The sequence below is a fragment of the Melospiza georgiana genome, chromosome 1 (genome assembly GCF_028018845.1).
Source record: "Melospiza georgiana isolate bMelGeo1 chromosome 1, bMelGeo1.pri, whole genome shotgun sequence".
Lineage (NCBI taxonomy): Eukaryota > Metazoa > Chordata > Aves > Passeriformes > Passerellidae > Melospiza > Melospiza georgiana.
This window is the reverse complement of record NC_080430.1, coordinates 130,096,344-130,116,150: the sequence shown is the minus strand read 5'-3', so window position 1 is coordinate 130,116,150 and position 19,807 is coordinate 130,096,344. Positions and strand designations below refer to the sequence as shown.

At 35.1% G+C, this 19,807-nt stretch overlaps 1 protein-coding gene across 43 annotated transcripts in view; it reads left to right on the top strand.

Moving 5' to 3' along the window:
• The window catches only part of RIMS2 (regulating synaptic membrane exocytosis 2), a 443,516-nt gene that overhangs the window by 86,777 nt on the left and 336,932 nt on the right, over positions 1-19,807 (top strand). For 32 of the 43 annotated variants that reach the window (XM_058037479.1, XM_058037243.1, XM_058037213.1 and 29 more), the window contains 2 exons: positions 440-650; positions 7,284-7,295. In XM_058037479.1, coding sequence (XP_057893462.1) covers positions 440-650; positions 7,284-7,295 — 223 coding nt within the window. The remainder of the gene's footprint in view (positions 1-439; positions 651-7,283; positions 7,296-19,807) is intronic. The other 11 variants (XM_058037275.1, XM_058037251.1, XM_058037219.1 and 8 more) reach the window with 1 other exon arrangement.

The following is a 19,807-nucleotide window of genomic DNA, read 5'->3' as shown; positions in this document are numbered from 1 at the left end:
AGATAAGTTAGATCAGAGAAGATATTTGCATCTATCTGGTGGGATTAGATAAAGGTATACTTTAAAGAATTAATTAGGTTTTTTTTCCCTCCTCTAAGCTAGTTTATTATTTAACACTTGAGCTCTTGAATCACTTGTCCTGTGTTTCCAGCTGTTGCATTTATAGCAAACATCTGGTCCCACTTAAAGCAAAGTTTCATCTCTTTGTAATAGCTGGACTGTGAGCTCAGTGTTGACAATGTTGAGCTTCCTCCTAGAGTTAAGTTATAATGAAAAAGAAGTAATTCTTAAATGTAGCACTTCTGGAACACCATAAATTAAATATATTTTCTTTACTGCAGTATTTCTCTCTGATTTGTAAAAATGATTATAATTTAGTGACTGTGAAGTATTTGTGGGAAAAAGTAAACAACAACTAATGATCCCTTCTCTTCTGCAGAAAATTACATCAGCAGTTTGAGATGTATAAGGAGCAAGTGAAGAAGATGGGTGAAGAATCACAGCAGCACCAGGAGCAGAAGGGTGATGCCCCAACCTGTGGCATCTGCCACAAAACCAAGTTTGCTGATGGCTGTGGCCATAACTGTTCCTATTGCCAAACGAAATTCTGCGCGCGCTGCGGAGGAAGAGTGTCCCTGCGCTCCAACAAGGTACGGCGCTGTGAGGGCTGGGCAGCAGGCTCCTCCTAAACTCATTGCTTATGAATCCAAATCACATAACTGCTGAAATGGATTTCCTCTAAGGAGAAATCTACTCCAGGGCTTTTAAAGATACCTGGCCTCATTTCATGTAATTTCCAATTGCATATGAATTTGTGATTATGGCTTTTATGTTAATACATATCCTTTTTTGACTAACAAGCAAGTAAATTTCTTTGATTGGAGAATGAATCTCTATTTAAGAAACAGAAGTATATCTAGTGATCTAGTGATGCTAATATTGAGATATTGATTATTACAAAGTAGAGCAAGGATTTGTTTCTTTCCTGCTTGCAAAGGCTCTTCTGTACAAGATTATTGTAGAATTAGTGTTAGAAAAATTTATATAATATAATATTGTGCTTTAAAATATTTATTAGCTATTGTACCTATCCACACATATTATGCATATTTATATGTGCATACATATGCAAATGTTAACCTATTTCTGGGAAATAATTAAATGCACTAAGATATATTGTTCTGTATATGCTGGAGTTTATAGTATAACAAGTGGTAAACAGCCATCTGAATTGTTAAAAAAGCTGAAGGATAGGGTATAAAATTCAGCACAACTGATGTAATCACAGAAAACTCCTCTGAGATCATTTTACTCAACATTTTAGATAAAATGTTCATATCTGATACACAGAATCTTTCTCAGATTCTGACACATAGTTGTAGAAGACTTAAGGCAATATTCAGGAAGTATTATGCTAGTCTTTTTTGAAAATATGTATTTTGTAAACAATATAATTTTATTATTTTAATGTTTATTCATGTGATATTTTTATATAATTTAGTTACATAAGTCAATTTTTTCAGTAATATGCTCGTTACAAGTACGATGCAATTGGTAAATATTATCTTTTGTAAGGTAGGAGACAATAGTATGCATGTTATGTATTTCTTGGCCTAAGATTGAAAAGTAGGTTTAAATAACAGACTGAAGTGTTTGATTAACAAAGTATAAAAAATAAAAAAATATAAAAATTTAATATTAGTTCCTGATAATTAAAGTAACTGAGATTATGTCTAAATGTGTGAAATCCCCTTGGTTTTCATTAAGGTAACTTAAAAATGCTGCCTTCAGTATGTTTACATATTTTATTTTTTTTTTAAATAACTAAGTCATGTTGCTAGTAATAAGAGAATTTCTGTATTCATTTCAACTGATTACAAAAACCAATTAGGACAGATATTTGATGTAGGCATATCATTATTCCTATATCCTTAGAAACAGGGCTAGGAAAAATTCTTCATTTCCTAATGAGACATTCTGATACACCATTTAGATTCTCCTTGAGAGGGATCATTTGAACTTGACAGACAGATATATGTCTGACTTCTCTTGACAGATTTCCAATGAGATTCTTCCACAGAGTCTTAGGTAATTCCTACTCACCATGCTCACCACAGATAGCTTTTCTTACTGTCTAACCCAAATCTGTCTTTCAGTAAGTCAACTTCTCCATTCAGTCTGAGACTGTTCTGCAACACTTCTCAGCTGGCATTTTCTTCTATTTCTTCTTTTTGCTAATGTAGTGTGAGGCTTCCCTGCACCTCATTCATTTTTGTTCTAAATAATTTGTGAATAAAGTGAACAGAGTATCTCTGGACTGATCTCCTGTGAGGCTTTGCTGGTGAAATTTTTGCTTAAAAAAACCTGATCATTTATTGCTGTTTTTTTTTCTTGTCCTTTCATTAATTAAATTTTCTCATGGATGAATTTATTCCTATTCCATGGCAGCTGAGATTCTTTAAAAGCATGTGATTCCAGCTGAGCAGTAGGACTAAATCCCATTTTTTTACTTTCTCTGTGACTACTTGAAAGAATTCTAATACATGTAACAGATGTGAATTCCCTCTACTAAATCCATTCTGACTTCTCCATGTTTTATCATAATTTATTCACATGCTGGTAATTTTATTGTGTATTTGAGTTTCTAAAACTCTGTCCAAATGTGGACGTCAGTCTCAATTGTCTGATGTCATTTGTCAGACTTCAATTGATATAATGCTGAAATTCCTTAAAAACATTTTGGGATTTTTGCCAACTTTTATACTTATCAGTGAAAGACTGTATTAGAGTTACTAATTAGTTTAGACTGGAGATTCTTTACACTAACTATAATTTAATTAAAAAAATGTTTTTTTGTTGACTCACTTTATAGCTTCTCTTTCTGAAATATTAGTTCAAGGTATGTCCTCCAGTTTATTCTGCATGAAATAATATTCTAGAGTAAATACCTTCCTAATCACTGTGAATATGAACAAAAAAGAGCTAATTCAGAAAGGGTGTGGCAATCTCCTTTCTTTATGCCTACACTGATTATTCTATTAAAACTATTTTGGTCTACCAGAATTCATCCTTATCTCTCTTCTGAATACAATTTCAGTTTCTGGAAAGATGACTTCTATTAACTTCGTATTTTAAATTTGCTTTTTTTGGTTTCTGTAGACATTATATATATATTTAATGTCTGCCTTGGACCTTATAAAAGGTGATACTTATGCTGTCTGAAATGTTCTTTGGTGGATCTGTTTGAGATCTTCATAATATCAAATTTCAAGCAAAACTCTTGCCTTTTACTCCAGATTCTCCTCCTAAATTGTTTAGTACAGACCAGTATTAGCAGCATGCACCTCAGATGATGGAGAATTGCAAAGAATGCTCCTCTTTCAAAGGCCTCAAGGCTGACTACTGCTTACATGGTTCATGGCCATGAGTAGGAGCAGGGAGTGGAAATGTTTTGACAGTTGTCAGAGTATTAGATTAGGATTCTCAAAATGCTTGGATGATTTATTCCTTTTGCAGTTTTGTTCAAGTGCCTTAAATATGTGAGCATTAGCATTCAGTTCAAGCTGTACAAAATTATCATTATGTGGGAGTTCCTTCTAGCTCAAACAAATAAAAATGATAATGGTAGCACTTCTTCTGTACAATTTATTATCTTGGTGAATGGTGTATTTAGCTAAATGGGGATTAAATTTCAAGGGAGTAAAAAAACCTTGAACAGTCATCTTTTATGTTTATGAACACTTTCAGATTGATTAAAATTTAAATAATAAATCATGTGAGAGCAAGCAGTAATAATTATTATTACTAAGAGTACCACTGAAATATTAAATATACTCCTGTTCTTTTTTTATTATATACTAATTTGTATAGGGAAATGCACATTGAATGAGTCAGTAGACAGCAGAATGAGGTTTATGCAGGTGAGAAATCTAAATGCTAAAATACAGCCTCCAGATCTGATACAACATTTTGTGCAGCAAATATGAATTTTAGCACCTCAGAATGGCAGTTCACTAAACCAACCTTTTACTTGTACAGAAAGGAAACAATACTTGACTAGAAAGTTAACCTAATGCATGCTGAATACCTTCTTTCAGAGTATTTGGCAACTTACTAGCACTTGGAGCCTCTGAAACATCCTTATTTCTTTGTCTTTGAAGAACAATCCTGAGATTTTCAGTCATTTTGTAGGACCCAAAACCAACATGGGAAACATGCACGGTGTAGGTAGGGAACTTCTCTCAGTTCCCCTGGTTCAGTGCAAGCTTTGCATTCTGATAATTTCCTTGGGGTGGTTTGATTTTGAAAAAAACAAGCTCCCTTTACTGAATGATTCCAATTGCTGGACTTGCAATGTGATCTGTGTGGAGCTGCAACACGAGACTGTAGCATACTTGTGGTAATGCATAATCATTTCCATTCTCTTGAGAATTAGCAAGCACTGAAGAATTAGTCTGTCACAATCAGGTTTTCTAAGTCACTAGGATTTGGAATAAACTCCATGATTTGTTATTGCGTACGAGTAAGTTGGTCTTTAGGAAATATGGTTTGAGTTTGCATTTCTCTACAAAAGACACATAATGCTGCAAACATGAGGAAAGGATTCCTCTAAACAGTAAACTACCATTTTGAACCAAGAGATATTGCTCCTTTCCAGTCTGTAAACTTTACTTAAAAACTACTTTGCTTGCAAATTGATATTATCAGTCCTTCAAATGGCAACTGCACAAACTATTTCTGTTATTAGTTTTATTTATTTACTTAAATTGGATAGCTATTTTGATCTCAATAAACAGCAAATGATGGTCTCAATTTCAACAGAAGCTTCATGTTTGAACTCTTTACTCTAAAGCTTTCATAAACCTTAGAGGTTGTTATGATCCTGATACAGTGAAGAACACAAAGTTTTACCCAGACTTAAAATTTTAGGCAATTAAAGTGAGAAACATACAGTCTTGAAGAGTAGCTTTGGCTCATGCAGTCAGATGCCAGATTGACCTTGTAATAGATCTTTTAAAAAAAGGATAAGGGATAAATACTGACTCATTCTACATTTTTTTTGAGTATAGGATGGAATTCCACTTATTTTGTTAACATTTCTGTGTGACTGAATACTCATGGAGATAAGACCTTTCTCCTTAAAACCACTGTTAAAATATACCTGCATTTTCGTGTGGAACAGGACAAATACCTCTGTTCTTTGAAAACTGAATTGAATGATTTCTCTAATGTCCTTGCTATTGAAATGCCTGACTAGGCTGTCTTTCAGATTCTCAATAACATAATTGCTTGCAGTGTACTGCTATGAACTCAAAAATGTTTGACAGTGTGTGTGGAGGAAGTCATAGGTGTTTGGTAAAGTGTGATGGCGTGCCTTGAACTTCTTCTCATATCTTTATATTTTGTAGCTTGTTTCTGAAAAGAGATTCTTTATCCTGGACATTATTCAACACAGGTTGATTGTGTGAATTAAGTCTTGGTTACTGTTATGATCAAAGTATGAATGACAGTATTTTGAATTATGCTTATGGATTATAATTGTCTTGGATAGTAGAGTGTACTTTTTCAGAGGTGAGCATGAGAAATCAAGGCTGTAGATGTTTTCATACAAAATGTCTCTGAACACTGCTTTCTTTCTTACTGCAATGGGACAGGAAACCTTGCTAGGAAAGTAAGATACCACCTGGTACTGAGCAGAAAAATATTTCTCTGCCCACAGAGTGATGATGCATGGATGTCCTGTGATTTAGATTGCTTCCTATGCTATTTACAATTTGTATAACTGAGAACACCACTAAAACCCATAGCATCTTTAAAATGCTTTAATCTTTTGCCACTGAACATAGGATCATAGAATAAATTGGGTCAGATGGGACCCGTGGAAGTTTTTCTGGACCAATCTCCTGCTCCATGCAGGATTAACTTCAAAGTCAGATGAGGTTTTTAGGACCTCGTTCAACTGAATTGTAAAAACCTCCTAAGAGAGTGAGTCCCAAACTCCATGAGACAACCTCTTTCAGTGATTAACAGCTCTTGTGATTTTCTTTTTTTTCTTACATGCCATACATACCTTAATTGTTACATTTTGTTTATTTCCTGTGCATCTTCAAGAAAATTCTGTCTTTGTGTTTCCTATAGCTAAAATTCAAATAGTTGAGGGATGCAAGTAGTTCCTGTCTTCCCACATCCTTCCCTATCCCAGCCTTCTTTAGGCTAAACAATCCGATCTCCCTCAGCTTCTCTTTGTATATTGTGTGTTTTATTGCCTGACTGTCTTGTTTGGCCTATGTTGTATTCTCTCCTGTTTGTCTGTAACTTTAGGATTGGAGGGAACCTAAGCCTTCTCTGAGAGTTAGGTGTTATAAAGTTACATTTCATACAGGTATTGGAAAAACAAATTAATTGTCACCCTTTTTTGGTAAGCAGTTGTATTCCCAACACAGTCAATGCTTAACCAAGTGCCTTCATTTAGTCTCTGTATTGGTGTGTGAAATTAAAATACCAGATAAAAATCACCACTCTTCATTCAGTAAAAGAGGGAATATTTTTGACTAAAAATATTAAAAGTTATTTTTCTAAAGTATTGTTCCATTTACAATTTAGATAGCTAAGAAGACAATTTCTTTGAGGAAAATAGCCAATAGGAATGTTTGTATAGAATATTGATGGGTATGAAAAGGAAAGTATATGTGTTATAGACCTGGCATGACATGCAGCAAACACTTGTGACAAAGTCTTTCTCCTTGTGATTTTACTCCAGGATTTTACAGATATCTTGAGTGACTAGCATGCGGTTTTGCCATTTGAATACCCTCAAGTTGTCTGTAGTAAATAAACATTCTTAATTTCACTGAACTCTTTGCAAGTGCAAAGGATTGATGAATGCTAATCATTTGCAGTATTGGGGTCCAAGGTATGAGCTAGATCCTGCATCCTTTTGATGAGATGACCCATTCTTTTGTGAAGATAATTCAGGAATGACTCACAAATTATTTTTATGAAAATTACTTTCTTTGAGCATTTTTCTACAATTTTTTATTATAAGATAGTCTCAATTTCACTCATGAAAAAATCATGAAAATTATTAACATTACTTATTTTCACCATATCTCCTTCACCACTAGGGAAAATAAGAAATATATATATTACTTCCTTTGATATTTATTTGTTTATCTTTCTAAAAAATTGTAGTACTTACTTTTAAAATGGATGTGACTCTTTCCTTATTTGTGTTCTTTTTCCCCCTGTCCTTTCTTTCTTGCTTTCGTGGATATGAACTCCAGGAGGACAAAGTGGTTAGAGCCTTTTTTCTGTTTAAAGTTCTTTTCTTTTATGGTCAAATTATTTCCTGCCCTACATTTGCTCTCATTTACACAGGTGTAATTCCCACTGAAGGCAAGGGGAATTACTGTCATTAAAATGAAAGCAATGCTTGGCATAAAAGGCTTAACTGTTTTTCAAATGGCTTTCTAATAACCCGTGAGTTGTTGTGAACAGTATGCATGATATTCCTCTCTGTTTGCAGCTTTTGTGAGCATGCCCCTGCCTTTCCTTTGCTTTTGCAATATATGTGCACAGCTTAAAATAGTTAAATGTCATTTGTGTCACAGGTGTTTCTTTGATAAAATTCATTTGTGTTCCTGTAGAAGTGGCATAAAGTGATCAAAATGATTTTTACACTCTGTATCACTGATATGTATGCTCTCCACATTTTAGGTTGTAATTTTTTTGGCATGGTAGTTCAGTTCTGATTGTCAATGACAATACAATTAGATACCAGTAAATATTAAGAAAAAATATCTATCTTAAACATTTAGGAATATGCCAGCAATGTCATAGAGTTATCCACTAATATAAATTATTTTCCAAACTGGTTTGTAGGCTTTCCTAAAATATAGTGCACATATTGTATTCAGCATAATGTCAAAATAATGTTAAATGTTATGCATGTCACTGACATTGTTTGTCTTGATAATAATGCACATAGAAAAAATATTTTACCTTAATCTTTCAGTTTAGCCAAGTTTAAATGGTAGTATAAATCTGAATTTGGGAATGAGCCTGGGTAGGTTTCAATATTTTCACCAAATAAGTGTAATGGTTTCTAAGTAAGAGAATTGAGAAAACTACATGAGCTGGTGTAAATCTATTTGTCCATCAAACTCTCTGCTGCATTCTAAATAACTTAAATTACAAAAGCAATTTGCCCTGTAATGCTTGAAAAATAAGTTCCAGATTGAAATGGAGTAAAGAAATTCTTTAAAGTTAGTATACTTTTAGAGAATGGCTTTTTCTACAATAAAATGTCATTTTTTCTTCCTGATAGAAGTTTCAAGGCTCACATTTGACTTGCACATATGATTCAGAAATACTTTGCTTCACACAGAAGTTGTAAGCCATGTGCTGTTGATACCATTGAGGACATATCTTAAGTAGCAGGCAAGTGACATTTGAGGTGGGCCATCTCCTGGTGGCCCAGTCTGTTGGAGGGTACACAGCTTTCTTTTGGCCTTTTTCAGTGGTGTTTCTCACGGTTAAAAGGCTGAGAAAGTTCAAAAGCTGTGAAGTAACAGCATTTTGTAGAATACAGAGGTAGCTGCTGAATAGAAAAAGCAGATGAAGAAAAGGAACAATTTTCTCCTTGAAGAATGTACCCTTTCTGTATAACCTTGCAAGTGACTGATGCATCCTAACAGTGCTTATTCCCAGTCAGTCCAACAACTGATGCTTGCGATATCATCCATGCTGGAGCCATGTCAGGTACTAAATTCACCTGGAAAATAAAATTAAAAAAAACATGTGAAGGTTATACTAGTATCTGACTTTACCACGTGCATGTGTTAAGGAGGAAAGGGACAGGAATTTCTCTAGCCAATCAACTAGTTAGATTTTTCCATGAAAAAGGACTGTGGCTTAAGTTGCATTATGTAATGTCTGATTCTGCTGATTTTGAAATAGATATTTTAGAAGGCAGAAAAAACATCCAATACATTAAGTCAACTTTTTCTCAGCTATAACATTGTAAAGAAAGAACAGCAGGGGTATTTTTGTTTATATTTTAGTACTAACTGTAAGGTTAAAAGCCCTGGTGTATTGAATGCAGTGTAATGTATCAAAATAGATACCTTCAATATAAACAGTGATTTTGGTATGCTACAGCACTTACCAGGAGATTAACACACCCAGTGAAGCCTTAATATTATTTTCTATCCTTCATTTTCCAGTGTTAGTGTAGAAGGTCTGATTTCCAGTATTTCTTAGGAGGCCTATTCTGTATTTTGGAACAATAGAATGGCAAGTTCAATAGAAAATGCTCCTAGATAAAGCTATAGATACTTTGTGACTGTTGGTTTGTTGACCCAATTTAAAAAATAGCTTTGGAGAATGGGATGTATTCAAAGAAACAGGTCTGTAAAGAGTAAGAAATATATTTTAGTGTAGAAGTAATTGTTACATCTTTTGAATAATATTGCAGGGTAAAGCTGGGACTGCACATGGAGTTGAATAATTGGGACAACCATAAAGCAGTTTACTGGTGCTATTAATGGTGATGGGGAATGGAGTTAGACATGGATCCTGGTTGTGTTTTAGTGTTGTACCCTTAGACACACACAGAAGGGAACTTAGACTAGATGTCCTTCTATTCCACTTGTGAGACCCTGCCTGGAGTGCTGCATCCAGCTCTGGGCTCCTCAGCACAGGAAGGACATGGACCTTGGAGTGAGTCCAGAGGAGGCCACCAAGATGATCAGAGGAATCAGAGCACCTCTCCTATGAGGAAAGGCTGAGGTGTTTCTTCAGGCTGAACATCCCAAGAGAAGACTCTGGGAAGACCTTATAGCAGCCTTCCAGCACCTAAAAGGATCCTACAGGGAAGATGAGGACAAATAATTTTAGCAGGGCCTGCTGCAATAGGAAGAGGGGAATAGGGTTGGTTTACTTAGGTGCAGGAGAAGGTTTTTAGAGCGTGGGAAGTAAAATGCTGGAACAGGTTGGCAAGAGATGTGGTGGAGTGGTGCTCTGAGCAACCTGGTCAAGTTGAAGCTGGTCCTGTCCATGTCAGGGGGGTTGGACTAGATGAGCTTTAAAGGTCCATTCCATCCCAAACCATTCTTTGGTTCTGTGAGATTAAATATCACTTCAGAGTTTGCAGCTCACTGTGCCTCTTCCCACACAGAACATGGGAGTGACTCATTCATGTCTCAGTCCTTCCTTAGTCAGGTATATAAAGAAGTACTTTTACAAAATTGAGACCCCAGTGTGCCAGAAAGGAATAATTTAAGATTAAAAGAGTTAGTTAGTGTCTGAGAAGGAAACAGGTAATGTTTTAAAATTGAAAGATAGTGTGAATTTTTTCCAACTTTTGGATGTTTTTTCTTTAAGAATCAAAGGTACATTTAGAAAGGTTTCCTGCGTTTCAATCACTAATTGTCAGTCAAAATGTGACTAGGAGGTAGAGATTTCTTTGAGAAACTAGAGTAAATTAAGACTGTTAAAAATGAAGTTGATTTAAAAAAGAAAGGTATACAGGATCATCTCCTTTTTACTTATACTTGGACAATTATATTCTTAATCAAATAACTTTATTGACATGAGCAACACATTAGCTAGAATAGTGAAATTTTGTGATGATATCACTGAAAATCATGGAAAGTGTGATTAACTGATGAGGAACTAGGAAGTGCAATGCAGTTTGGGCAAAAATGTCTTTAAATAGTAGGAAATGCAAAAGTAGTAGAATTTCTAAATTTTTACTGAATTTTATCCTGGATTTAAATGAAATTATAGACAATACCTTTCATTGGAGACTATGACTTTAATGTAACCACTGGTACTCTGGAGACAACAAATAAGTAAGCAACCTAATACATTTTTGGCAAGAGCTGACAGGAGAAAATGGGGTTCCTTCACTTTGCTGGTTATTATCTGGCTTTTTAAAGCTGATAAAATTCAAGTGGAGTGCTTTGTTATGGACATTTGAGGTTTAGATTCATTGACTCATATTTTTAAATGTTTGTTTTCAAGTGAGAAGTTTTGTAGTGACATGAAATCAGTAGTGGCATGGCCCTCAGAGCTTCTGATACTTTTTTGGTTCATTCCTCTTTTCCAGTGGATTCAGGATCTTGTTTTTAGAGAATCTGTTTTAAACTGCTACAGATCAAAGACTACACCAAAACTGTTTATAATTTTGTACAGGATAAACCTGAGGAAGAATGCAAGGGGACTTGCTTTTTGTTTTGTCTTTATTTCCTGAGCAAGGAAATAAAAGTATTTGGCACTTTCTTTGAAGTAAGTCTTCTACCTTTCTAATGTTATTAATTTTGAAATACTTAAGACACAGACAAATAACTTGTATTTAAAAATCTATTCTGAAACCTCCACCAGTCCTAAAAACTGGTTTTTTTCCTAAAACAGTTCTATATAAAATTACAGTAGAAAGGATAAAAAAGCAATTATCATAGGGCATTGTTCTTTATCCCTTTATCTTACTGCAATTAAAACTTCCTATTCCCCAGATTTACTTCACCATGTTCCAAAGTAATCAACATTGTTATTCCAGTCAGGAGAGACCTAGGTGTTGACCTAGGTATTTTCTGTCACTTTTGTGAAAATTTCACTGCTAAAAAAGAAAGTTTTTCTCCTTTTACTTCTGGCATTCTGAAGAGGTCTTGGGCCCTACCAAGCTCTGTATTATTTCTAAACCATCAGTGTTGTAGTTCTGTACCTCCACAGCACCTGAAAACTTTCTCATCTGGAATAGAAAGAATGCAAGAAATATTTGCAGAAGCCATAGGTTGCTTCTCCTACCTCTGCCTTCTTGCTTCTGGAAAACATCTGCTTGGGGAAACTCTTGCCCTGTTCTCGACACTTGACTCAAGCTGATTTTCTGTCTTATGAAGAAACAGACTCAGAGTCTCATCAAGGTTTTTGTGGCCTGTGTATGCTCTGCGTATCTTTTTAAAACAAAGAAATATGTTAATTTACAGATCATGGAAATATGGAAAAAATCAATTTTTTAGACAGAGACTCACTATAAAATATATATTTCCTATACTTAGAATATCTCTGAGAAAAGTCTCTTGTACCAGCTATTACATAGGATTGTTTTCTGAGATATCTCTTTGCTGTGGGGAGCTTAATGATTTTCCTCAGCTCGTGAGTATTGTCTTTCAGATTGGGATCTCTAAAAGTCTTTCAGAGAGTTGGCAACTTAGATCTTCCTGAATCCACTTGGGCCACTTGTCCCAGCCTGTTCTCTGATCCTGTTTCTCACATATCCATTTGTCTACGTTGCTCTCCTTTATCTTACTGCATTCAGACTGCACTCTTGTTTCCTTGATCACTAACAGAAAGCACCTCCAGTAGCAGAAGGTGAACAAACTTCTTGGTTGAAATTGGACTTGGATTGCCAAACATATTTCAATACTAGGTTCTCCTTTTGCCTATCAAAATTATCCTGCAATCAAGACATGTGTTCTACTCAAAATATGTTATACAGCTTTATTTTCAGTGTTTTCAGGACTACCGTGATGTGACATGATAGAATGTAGTCAGTATACATAGATTTTTAAATCTGCAAGTAGCAGATTTAAACTTGCCTGAAATCCTGGTGAAGACAATACATAGTAAATGCCTCCTACTAATGGTTAAATTGGCATACAAATGTTTTCTCTGAATTAGATCTCATGTGTTGCTAACTTTTAGGGCCTTACTGTCATACCAAAACACACTGTCAGCTGGCCATCACAGTCAAAGTACAGGGAGATTACACTACATTGTAGTCCATACTCCAGCTTTATATAAACTTCTTTGAGGTTTTGAGTTGAAGATGTTGGAGGATTTTAATTTTTTATTTTCTTCCCATTTTTTTTTCTTTTTTGCCTTTTCTGCAATGCCCATTGCCCTGTTTTCTCATGCACAGATCATTGGCTTCAAGGAAGGGTTCAAGGAAAGGGGAATGTCTTCCTATGAACTGCCAATCTCCTTTTACAGCTTCTGCTTGAAATTTAATTGGAGAATAAAAAATAAGACAACTCCTTCATATGATGTAGCTTTAAAATGATCTTAGCTATGTCAATCCAATAGCTACATGGGGTTTTAGATCCATGTAAGGAGACTTTTCTTTCATTATCTATGCTCCGTGCTTAAAGAACGCACTCAGATATGTTTCTTGCTTAAGGACAGAGGCAAATACAGAAAAAAACTGACAGTGAGTCTAAAATTCTTTTTACAGTCATATTTGTACTTCTGTACTAGATGAGCAAGGGTTTAAATGCACAAAAATTTGAATAATTTTTTTTAACCTGCAATAGTATGTGTAAAAGATGCTAGTCCTTACTATAAACCTTGTCCTTTACATATATACTATGGTGGTATAATTTTACAGTACATAAATTAGAAGTAGCTGGTTTGGTTTTAGGTGTACTGAATTTATGAAAAGCCCTAGGGGTGATTTAGAGAGAGTCTGGTGAAATTAGAGTGACCTGTTTTTGTTTTGCCAGCTATTTTTCCCATCCTGGTAGCAATAGAATTTTATCTTTTAACTTCAAATTATTCAAAATAGATTAATTTTCCATTGAAATTCTTATTCAAGCTATCCGAAAATAATCTTGTCTTAAAACATGTATGGAAGCATTGCTATAACAATAAAAACTATAGCACATCAATAAATTTTCACTTTTGTTCAAATTAATAGAGCAAGAGCTGTTACAAATAGCAATTCTGGAACCAGAAGATGAAACAGTTCTTGAGCAGTAAGTTTTATTTGCCACCTGTTGCAATATTCAGAAACATTACCATGTGCTATTAAGTTCCAGGTGTAGACCTTTATCAAAGGTAGCTCAGCAAATTCCTCATTTCAGTCCCAGGTGTGTAACAGCACACCTAGGACTCTTTGGACACAGTTAGACTTTATGGCACAGCAGGGGATGGTATAAATGTTTAATTATCTAGATTCAGCTTCAGTGGCTGGAAACCAGTGCCTATATATATAAATAATGAAGACATTGCTAGTAATAGAGTAAAGCAACAAACCTCCCAAGGTGTTTATTTAGAGCTTTATTTAGCTGGTGCCTTCAAGGAACAGATTAGTGGTAGGTTTAGGAATTAAATGAAAAAGGCCTTGCATCTGGTTTAATATCTGTTTGCTCTGTAGATCTCCTGTGTGAAAAATGGAATTTGCATGGCCAGTATCTGTTGATATGTGAAATACTGTATGCACAGACAAGACAGTTATTCAGCTTAGTGTGAGTGCACTTATGTAGACAGTTTTAGCAGATGTTGAACTTCAGTACATTCAAGAAAAACATTAAATAAATGTGGAAAATTCTGTGTTAAAACTAGATGTTACCTATGAACGGGGTATTAAAAAATTAAAACCAAAAACTTGGTTTGAATTATTATAAAGATGCCATCATTCAGCATCAAGATCTACAGAAAACCCTGGATTTCAGGTAGCTAATTCAATTTCAGTCAATTTATATGTATTAATGTTTGTGGCTTTTTGAGAATTACTTTCATGTAGTTCACAAGCCCTTTTTAGCATTTTAGATCTGCAAGAAATAAAATACCTAAGGTTTGTAAACCAAATACATATTAACAGGATTTCTGTTTGATATGGGGGATAATATACTTTCACAAAATAAATCCCTACAATGTTTTATTACTGATAGAATCCAGATGTGTCTTTATTAAGTGGGCATCTGAGTAATTTTTTTTCCTATGTATACATATACCTCCCATTTATCTGTAAATGTTTAAAGTTGGTCAGTATTAGTCACTAGTGTTCATTTAACCTGTTCATCTTTCAGTTTCAGTGTAATTGCTACATAGCTTCAGCGTAATGACTTGTTTAATTAAGATGTTCTTGCTCTCAGATACTTGATCGTGTGATTATGAAAGATGATATTTATTACTGTTGAGGATTTGGATTTCTTATCATTTTAGGTAGACAAAGTATGGGATCTTTCTAAGGGATTGGAATAGTTTAACCTCTACATTTAAGATAGGATTCAAATGCCTATTTCTCCCAATGTGTGCAATTGCCTAGTGTCCTTGCATTCAATATTAGTTAATTTTTAGATTATAACACCATGATGATTATATTTTTTTAACAAATTGGTTTTGCTCTGTAGATGAGAAGCAAATTCCTCCTACTTTGCTTTAAATTATTTTTTAGTTTTAACTAATCCTTGTTTGACTTCTATTTTTTATTGACATCATTGTGGGTGGCCAAAGAAAACTTTCCATGTAGTGAATGTCTGGCCTCAGTAACTTGGGAGGAGCATAATTCTTTAGATTGTTCTTAACGTTGTTGTATAGCAAAAAGTGAAAATTAGTTAAAAATGTAGTGTAGAGATTCAGATACCAATCTCAAGTACTCATTTAAAAATGTCAAAAAAGCTATATTTTGTTCAAGAGAAAGTACTTTATTAATATTGACCACATTGCAAAAGATTTTTTTGGTCATAATTTGTGTTTCCAGATTCCTTCTAGATTAATATGGTTGTTTCTGTTTTATATCTTATTCATGTATTGATTTTAGCTGGCTATTTATAAGAGACTTTGAAATAGAATAGCTATGATCCTAGAATGACTTCTGTAATTTTCTTGTGTCATAAGCTTAAAAAAATGCTGTAGATATATTTAATATTATGAATGGGATTCTGATACCATCTTAGGTAAGGGTTTGTTCATTCCCTAAGTCCACCAAAAGGCTGCCTGCTGTGTAAACCCTTACTCAGAGGAGAGCCTGCCACCAGCTACAACTTGCACTTAGCAGTTAGGGAAGGAACAGAGGGGTTTGTCAGAGAGAAGCAGACCACCATCTTCACTTTCCATGGACTTAAACGTGGGTTAGGTCTGGTCCAGAATTGAATTGAATAGAATTGGGAATTCAGCCATATATAATTTAACCTTCTGAGGAGATTAAAAATTCTTGCATAAAGAAACCATTGTGTCAGGATTTAATCTCAACAAGAGTGGCTGTTTAACCACTTTTCTTTCTAAAGCCTCAAACATTTAGTCTAGCCCAATTATATAGGCTGCATGTGGTGTCTTCACAGAGCTGACTTTGACATTGTCTGTAGTGAATATTGAAAAAATGAAGGGAGAAGCAGAAGCCACGTTGAGATGTATCAATAGTAAGATTCAGTGGTTTAACAGGGTAAATTGATAGGAGCTTCCAGCTGTGAGTTGGAATGTAAAACTACACAGCCTATTTAGAAAGAATTCCCAGCAAATTACATGGGTTTTTTTTAGGCAAATTCTGTGTCCTTTCTAAGGCTCAGACATAATTTCCAGGATATACTTCTAGAAAGCCTTTTATTCTTCTGAGAGCTTCAAACACTGATGCAAAGTTTTTCAGGACAAAATTCTTTCTTTAATATTCTTTGGAAAGTCTACTACTTACTTAGCTGCGAATTGCAATTGTAGTGTGGGTTGTTTTTTGAAGAGAAATTCAGTGATTGATGTTCTTCAAGACACTTTGTCCATGGCTTTTTTGCTGTTCTTGCTTCATCTGGATTCTCATACTAGGATTTTGGAAGAACATGAAGGACTTATTAAAGTATGACTCCTTTGGACTGTCAGTTCACATACACAGAATATGTGCATGAAGGTTCTATCATGATATATTTAACTTTTCCTGCCAGAGGGAGTGATACAAAAGAATTATAAAGCACGAAGTGGTCATTAAACTGTAGATACAATTATCTGAGAGAAGTTAAAATAGAACTAAATTTAGGGAAGGTGGTAATTCTCACTAATAATGCTTTCAAAGCCTGCTAATTTATACTAGCAGAGAAGGGGAAACATTCACCAATCTGCCACTGCTGAAGTAGCAGAAGGATTTGCATATGTGGAATTTGTAGCTATTTTAAAGGAAGAAGTAATTATGGAAGTGCACGACTGAAATAGATGTATAGTATATTGAAATGAAATAGAAGTATAGGCAGTTAACCATATTTGCTTCCTAACAAAGGGGACTATTTGACATTGGATTAAAAAAAAAAGAACAAAAAAGAGCTTTATTTCATTGTTCTTTTTTTCCTTTTGTTAAATACAATTGTTCTCTCCAGCATACTGATAGGCAGATATACCTAAGGTGTCACTAAGTCTGTTGCTTTTTTACCTGTAGTCTATTCTATTTTGAAATTCATGAAACAAACATACTGACATACATATAATTTTTTTAAATGTTAGATTTTCTTGCTGTTCTTTCAGGGTTATCTATGGCTGGATCTATTGCAGGCATAAGGTGTGCAGCTGTTGTAGCATGCAGCTTGGTGTGGGTTTCCAGGCTGGGCAGAGCAGCACTGAGAATGGTGCAGGGAGGCGATTGTCCCACCGTACCATGGGCTGGTGTGGCCTCGCTGGGTGCAGGTTGGGGTACCACGCTGTACAAAGGACATCAGACTGTTAGAGTGAGTCCAGGGGAAGGAGAGTGAAGTGGTGACAATCCTTAAGGGTAGTGGCTGAGGTCACTTGGCTTGTCCTGGTTGGAGAAGAGAAGGCAGAGGGGTGAGCTCGTTGCAGTCTATGGCTTCCTCACAGGCACTGGGAGGTGGGCTGGGGGGCTTCAGATGGGACATTAGGAAAAGGCTCTCCAACCAGAGCAAGAGTGTTGAGTGGAACAGTCCCCCCAGAGAACTGGACATGGCACCAAGCCTGTTCCAGGAGCATCTGGATACTGCCCACAGTCATATGCGTTGGTTGTAGGCAGTCCTTTGAGGAGCAGGGAGTTGGAGTCTATGCTCTTTATGGATCCCTTCCAACTCAGCATATTCTATGATTTTAAATGTTTTACATTTTGTCTGAGAGCTATGCTGCTGTGACTACATTGTTAGAGCTCAGGCAGCAAGTTCATGTGAAGTTGAAGAATGTTTATGTGGGATTCAATACAGCAGTAACTACATGATAAGCATCTCAATTTTTCTATTGCCATTATGTTACACTTCATTAGAGTTGGATCTTTCGTTTTTCTCAGACAATTTCAGTAATGAATGATGACACAGATGATGCAAATGGTGTAATTCTGTTTATTTCAATTTAGTGCCATCTGCATACAGACCCCAGGCTTATTGTGGTCCTGTCACATTTCCTCCCTTTTGGTCCCTTGTTGATGTTGATATTGTCTTTTATTTATAAATAACTCGTGAACACTTAGTGCATTCATCTTCAGACAGTTTACACGTATTAATTAACGAATATGCTCAGCACCTCTGGGCTGTAGATAATTTGTTATTTTTATTAGCTGATCCCTTAATGAAGCTGTGACATTACAGATTCTTTGAGCATGAAGATGCATAAATAACATCTAATTGAGAATTGTCGGAAACAAAAGTCGCAGAATGAAATAATTTTATGACACTTGAATATTATTTAACATTGCCTTTGAGAGCAAAAGTCTTTGTAAAATAAAACAACTTGGAGATGTCATTTGGATTGTTTCCTATGTGCCAAATTTGGTGGAAAACAAGTATTTAGTATAATAATAGCTCATAATAATTAAATTTTATTGAAATTTTAATAAAATATCTTAATAATATTTTATTTTTAAAAAACCCTTAATATTTTCAAACATTCAATGTTTGTGTAAAAGCTGTTAATAGCATCCACTTTGCTAGAAAAATTTTGAATAATAGTAATTCTAATGCCTATTTGTATTTCCTTATTGCAATCATAATTGCCTATTTGTATGTTTTACCAAAAAAATTTGCCTTTTCTCCATCACGTATTTCTAATCCTAATTTCTAATGGACAAAGTTGCTCTGAAAACAGTCTTTACAGAGATAATTATTTTTTGAGGCATTAAGGGAACAAATAGGCAAAAACAATTGGACTGAGGGGTTAAATAACTTTTGTGCAGGGACAGCTAAAGGTTAGTGTAAAAAAAATTAACTTCTTTGCAGAAGCTTAAATTATAGAAGAACAACAGTAATTACTGGTTAAACTGAAACTATGAGAATTAATTGAATAAAGAAAAAGAGGGGAGTGTTGTAATCAACTTCCTACATGAGTTCTTCAAGCCTTAGTACTGGGGAAGACCTTTAATGTTGTCACTAGTGGCTTTGGCATAGAGAACAAGAAAGCTGTAATTAAATACATTACAAAAAGTTGGATACTTATCAGCACAGGAGAGCAATGGGATACTGCACATTAGAGAACCAGATGACCTTCTGAACTCCCATAGTGAAAATGAATGCAATAAAACACCACTAAGTGTAAAATCAGGAATTTAAAGACTAATAAGGTTTTCTTCTCTGAACTACAGGCCAGGGACTCCTGTGTGGCTCAGTCTTGATCAACAGTCCTGAATTCTGCTTTCCATAGCAGGATAACTGAGTCCAAGCTGCCTGTTAGGAGCAGTTTTTGCTCCATGCTGTTCTCCTACACTGTGTGCTGGCATTGTCTGGGGGATGCTGGTTAGCAAAGGCCTGACTGTGCCAGGAAGCACAAGAATTCGCAGGAATCCTGGGCCAGCACCTGGCCCTGTGACAGGGTTATGTCTTCCTAGTATAGGTGTAGTCTCAAAGAGCAAAATCTATTTGGTCTTGAAAAATGAAAGCACAGAGGGTATGTGATTGGTAACTGTAAAAACATCAGGCCGCAAACAGGAGAGAAATGCCAGTGCCAATACTGGTACAAGAATAAATAGCAATAAACTAGTTTGGAACACGTGAGCACTGGAAGTTGAAAGGCATTCTTTCCATTGTAGCTGTAGGACTTGGAAAAGTGTTTTGACAGATTTTGGGCTCATTATTTATAGTTAATTTTAAGAAAATTTATTACATTATGAAGTTTTTTA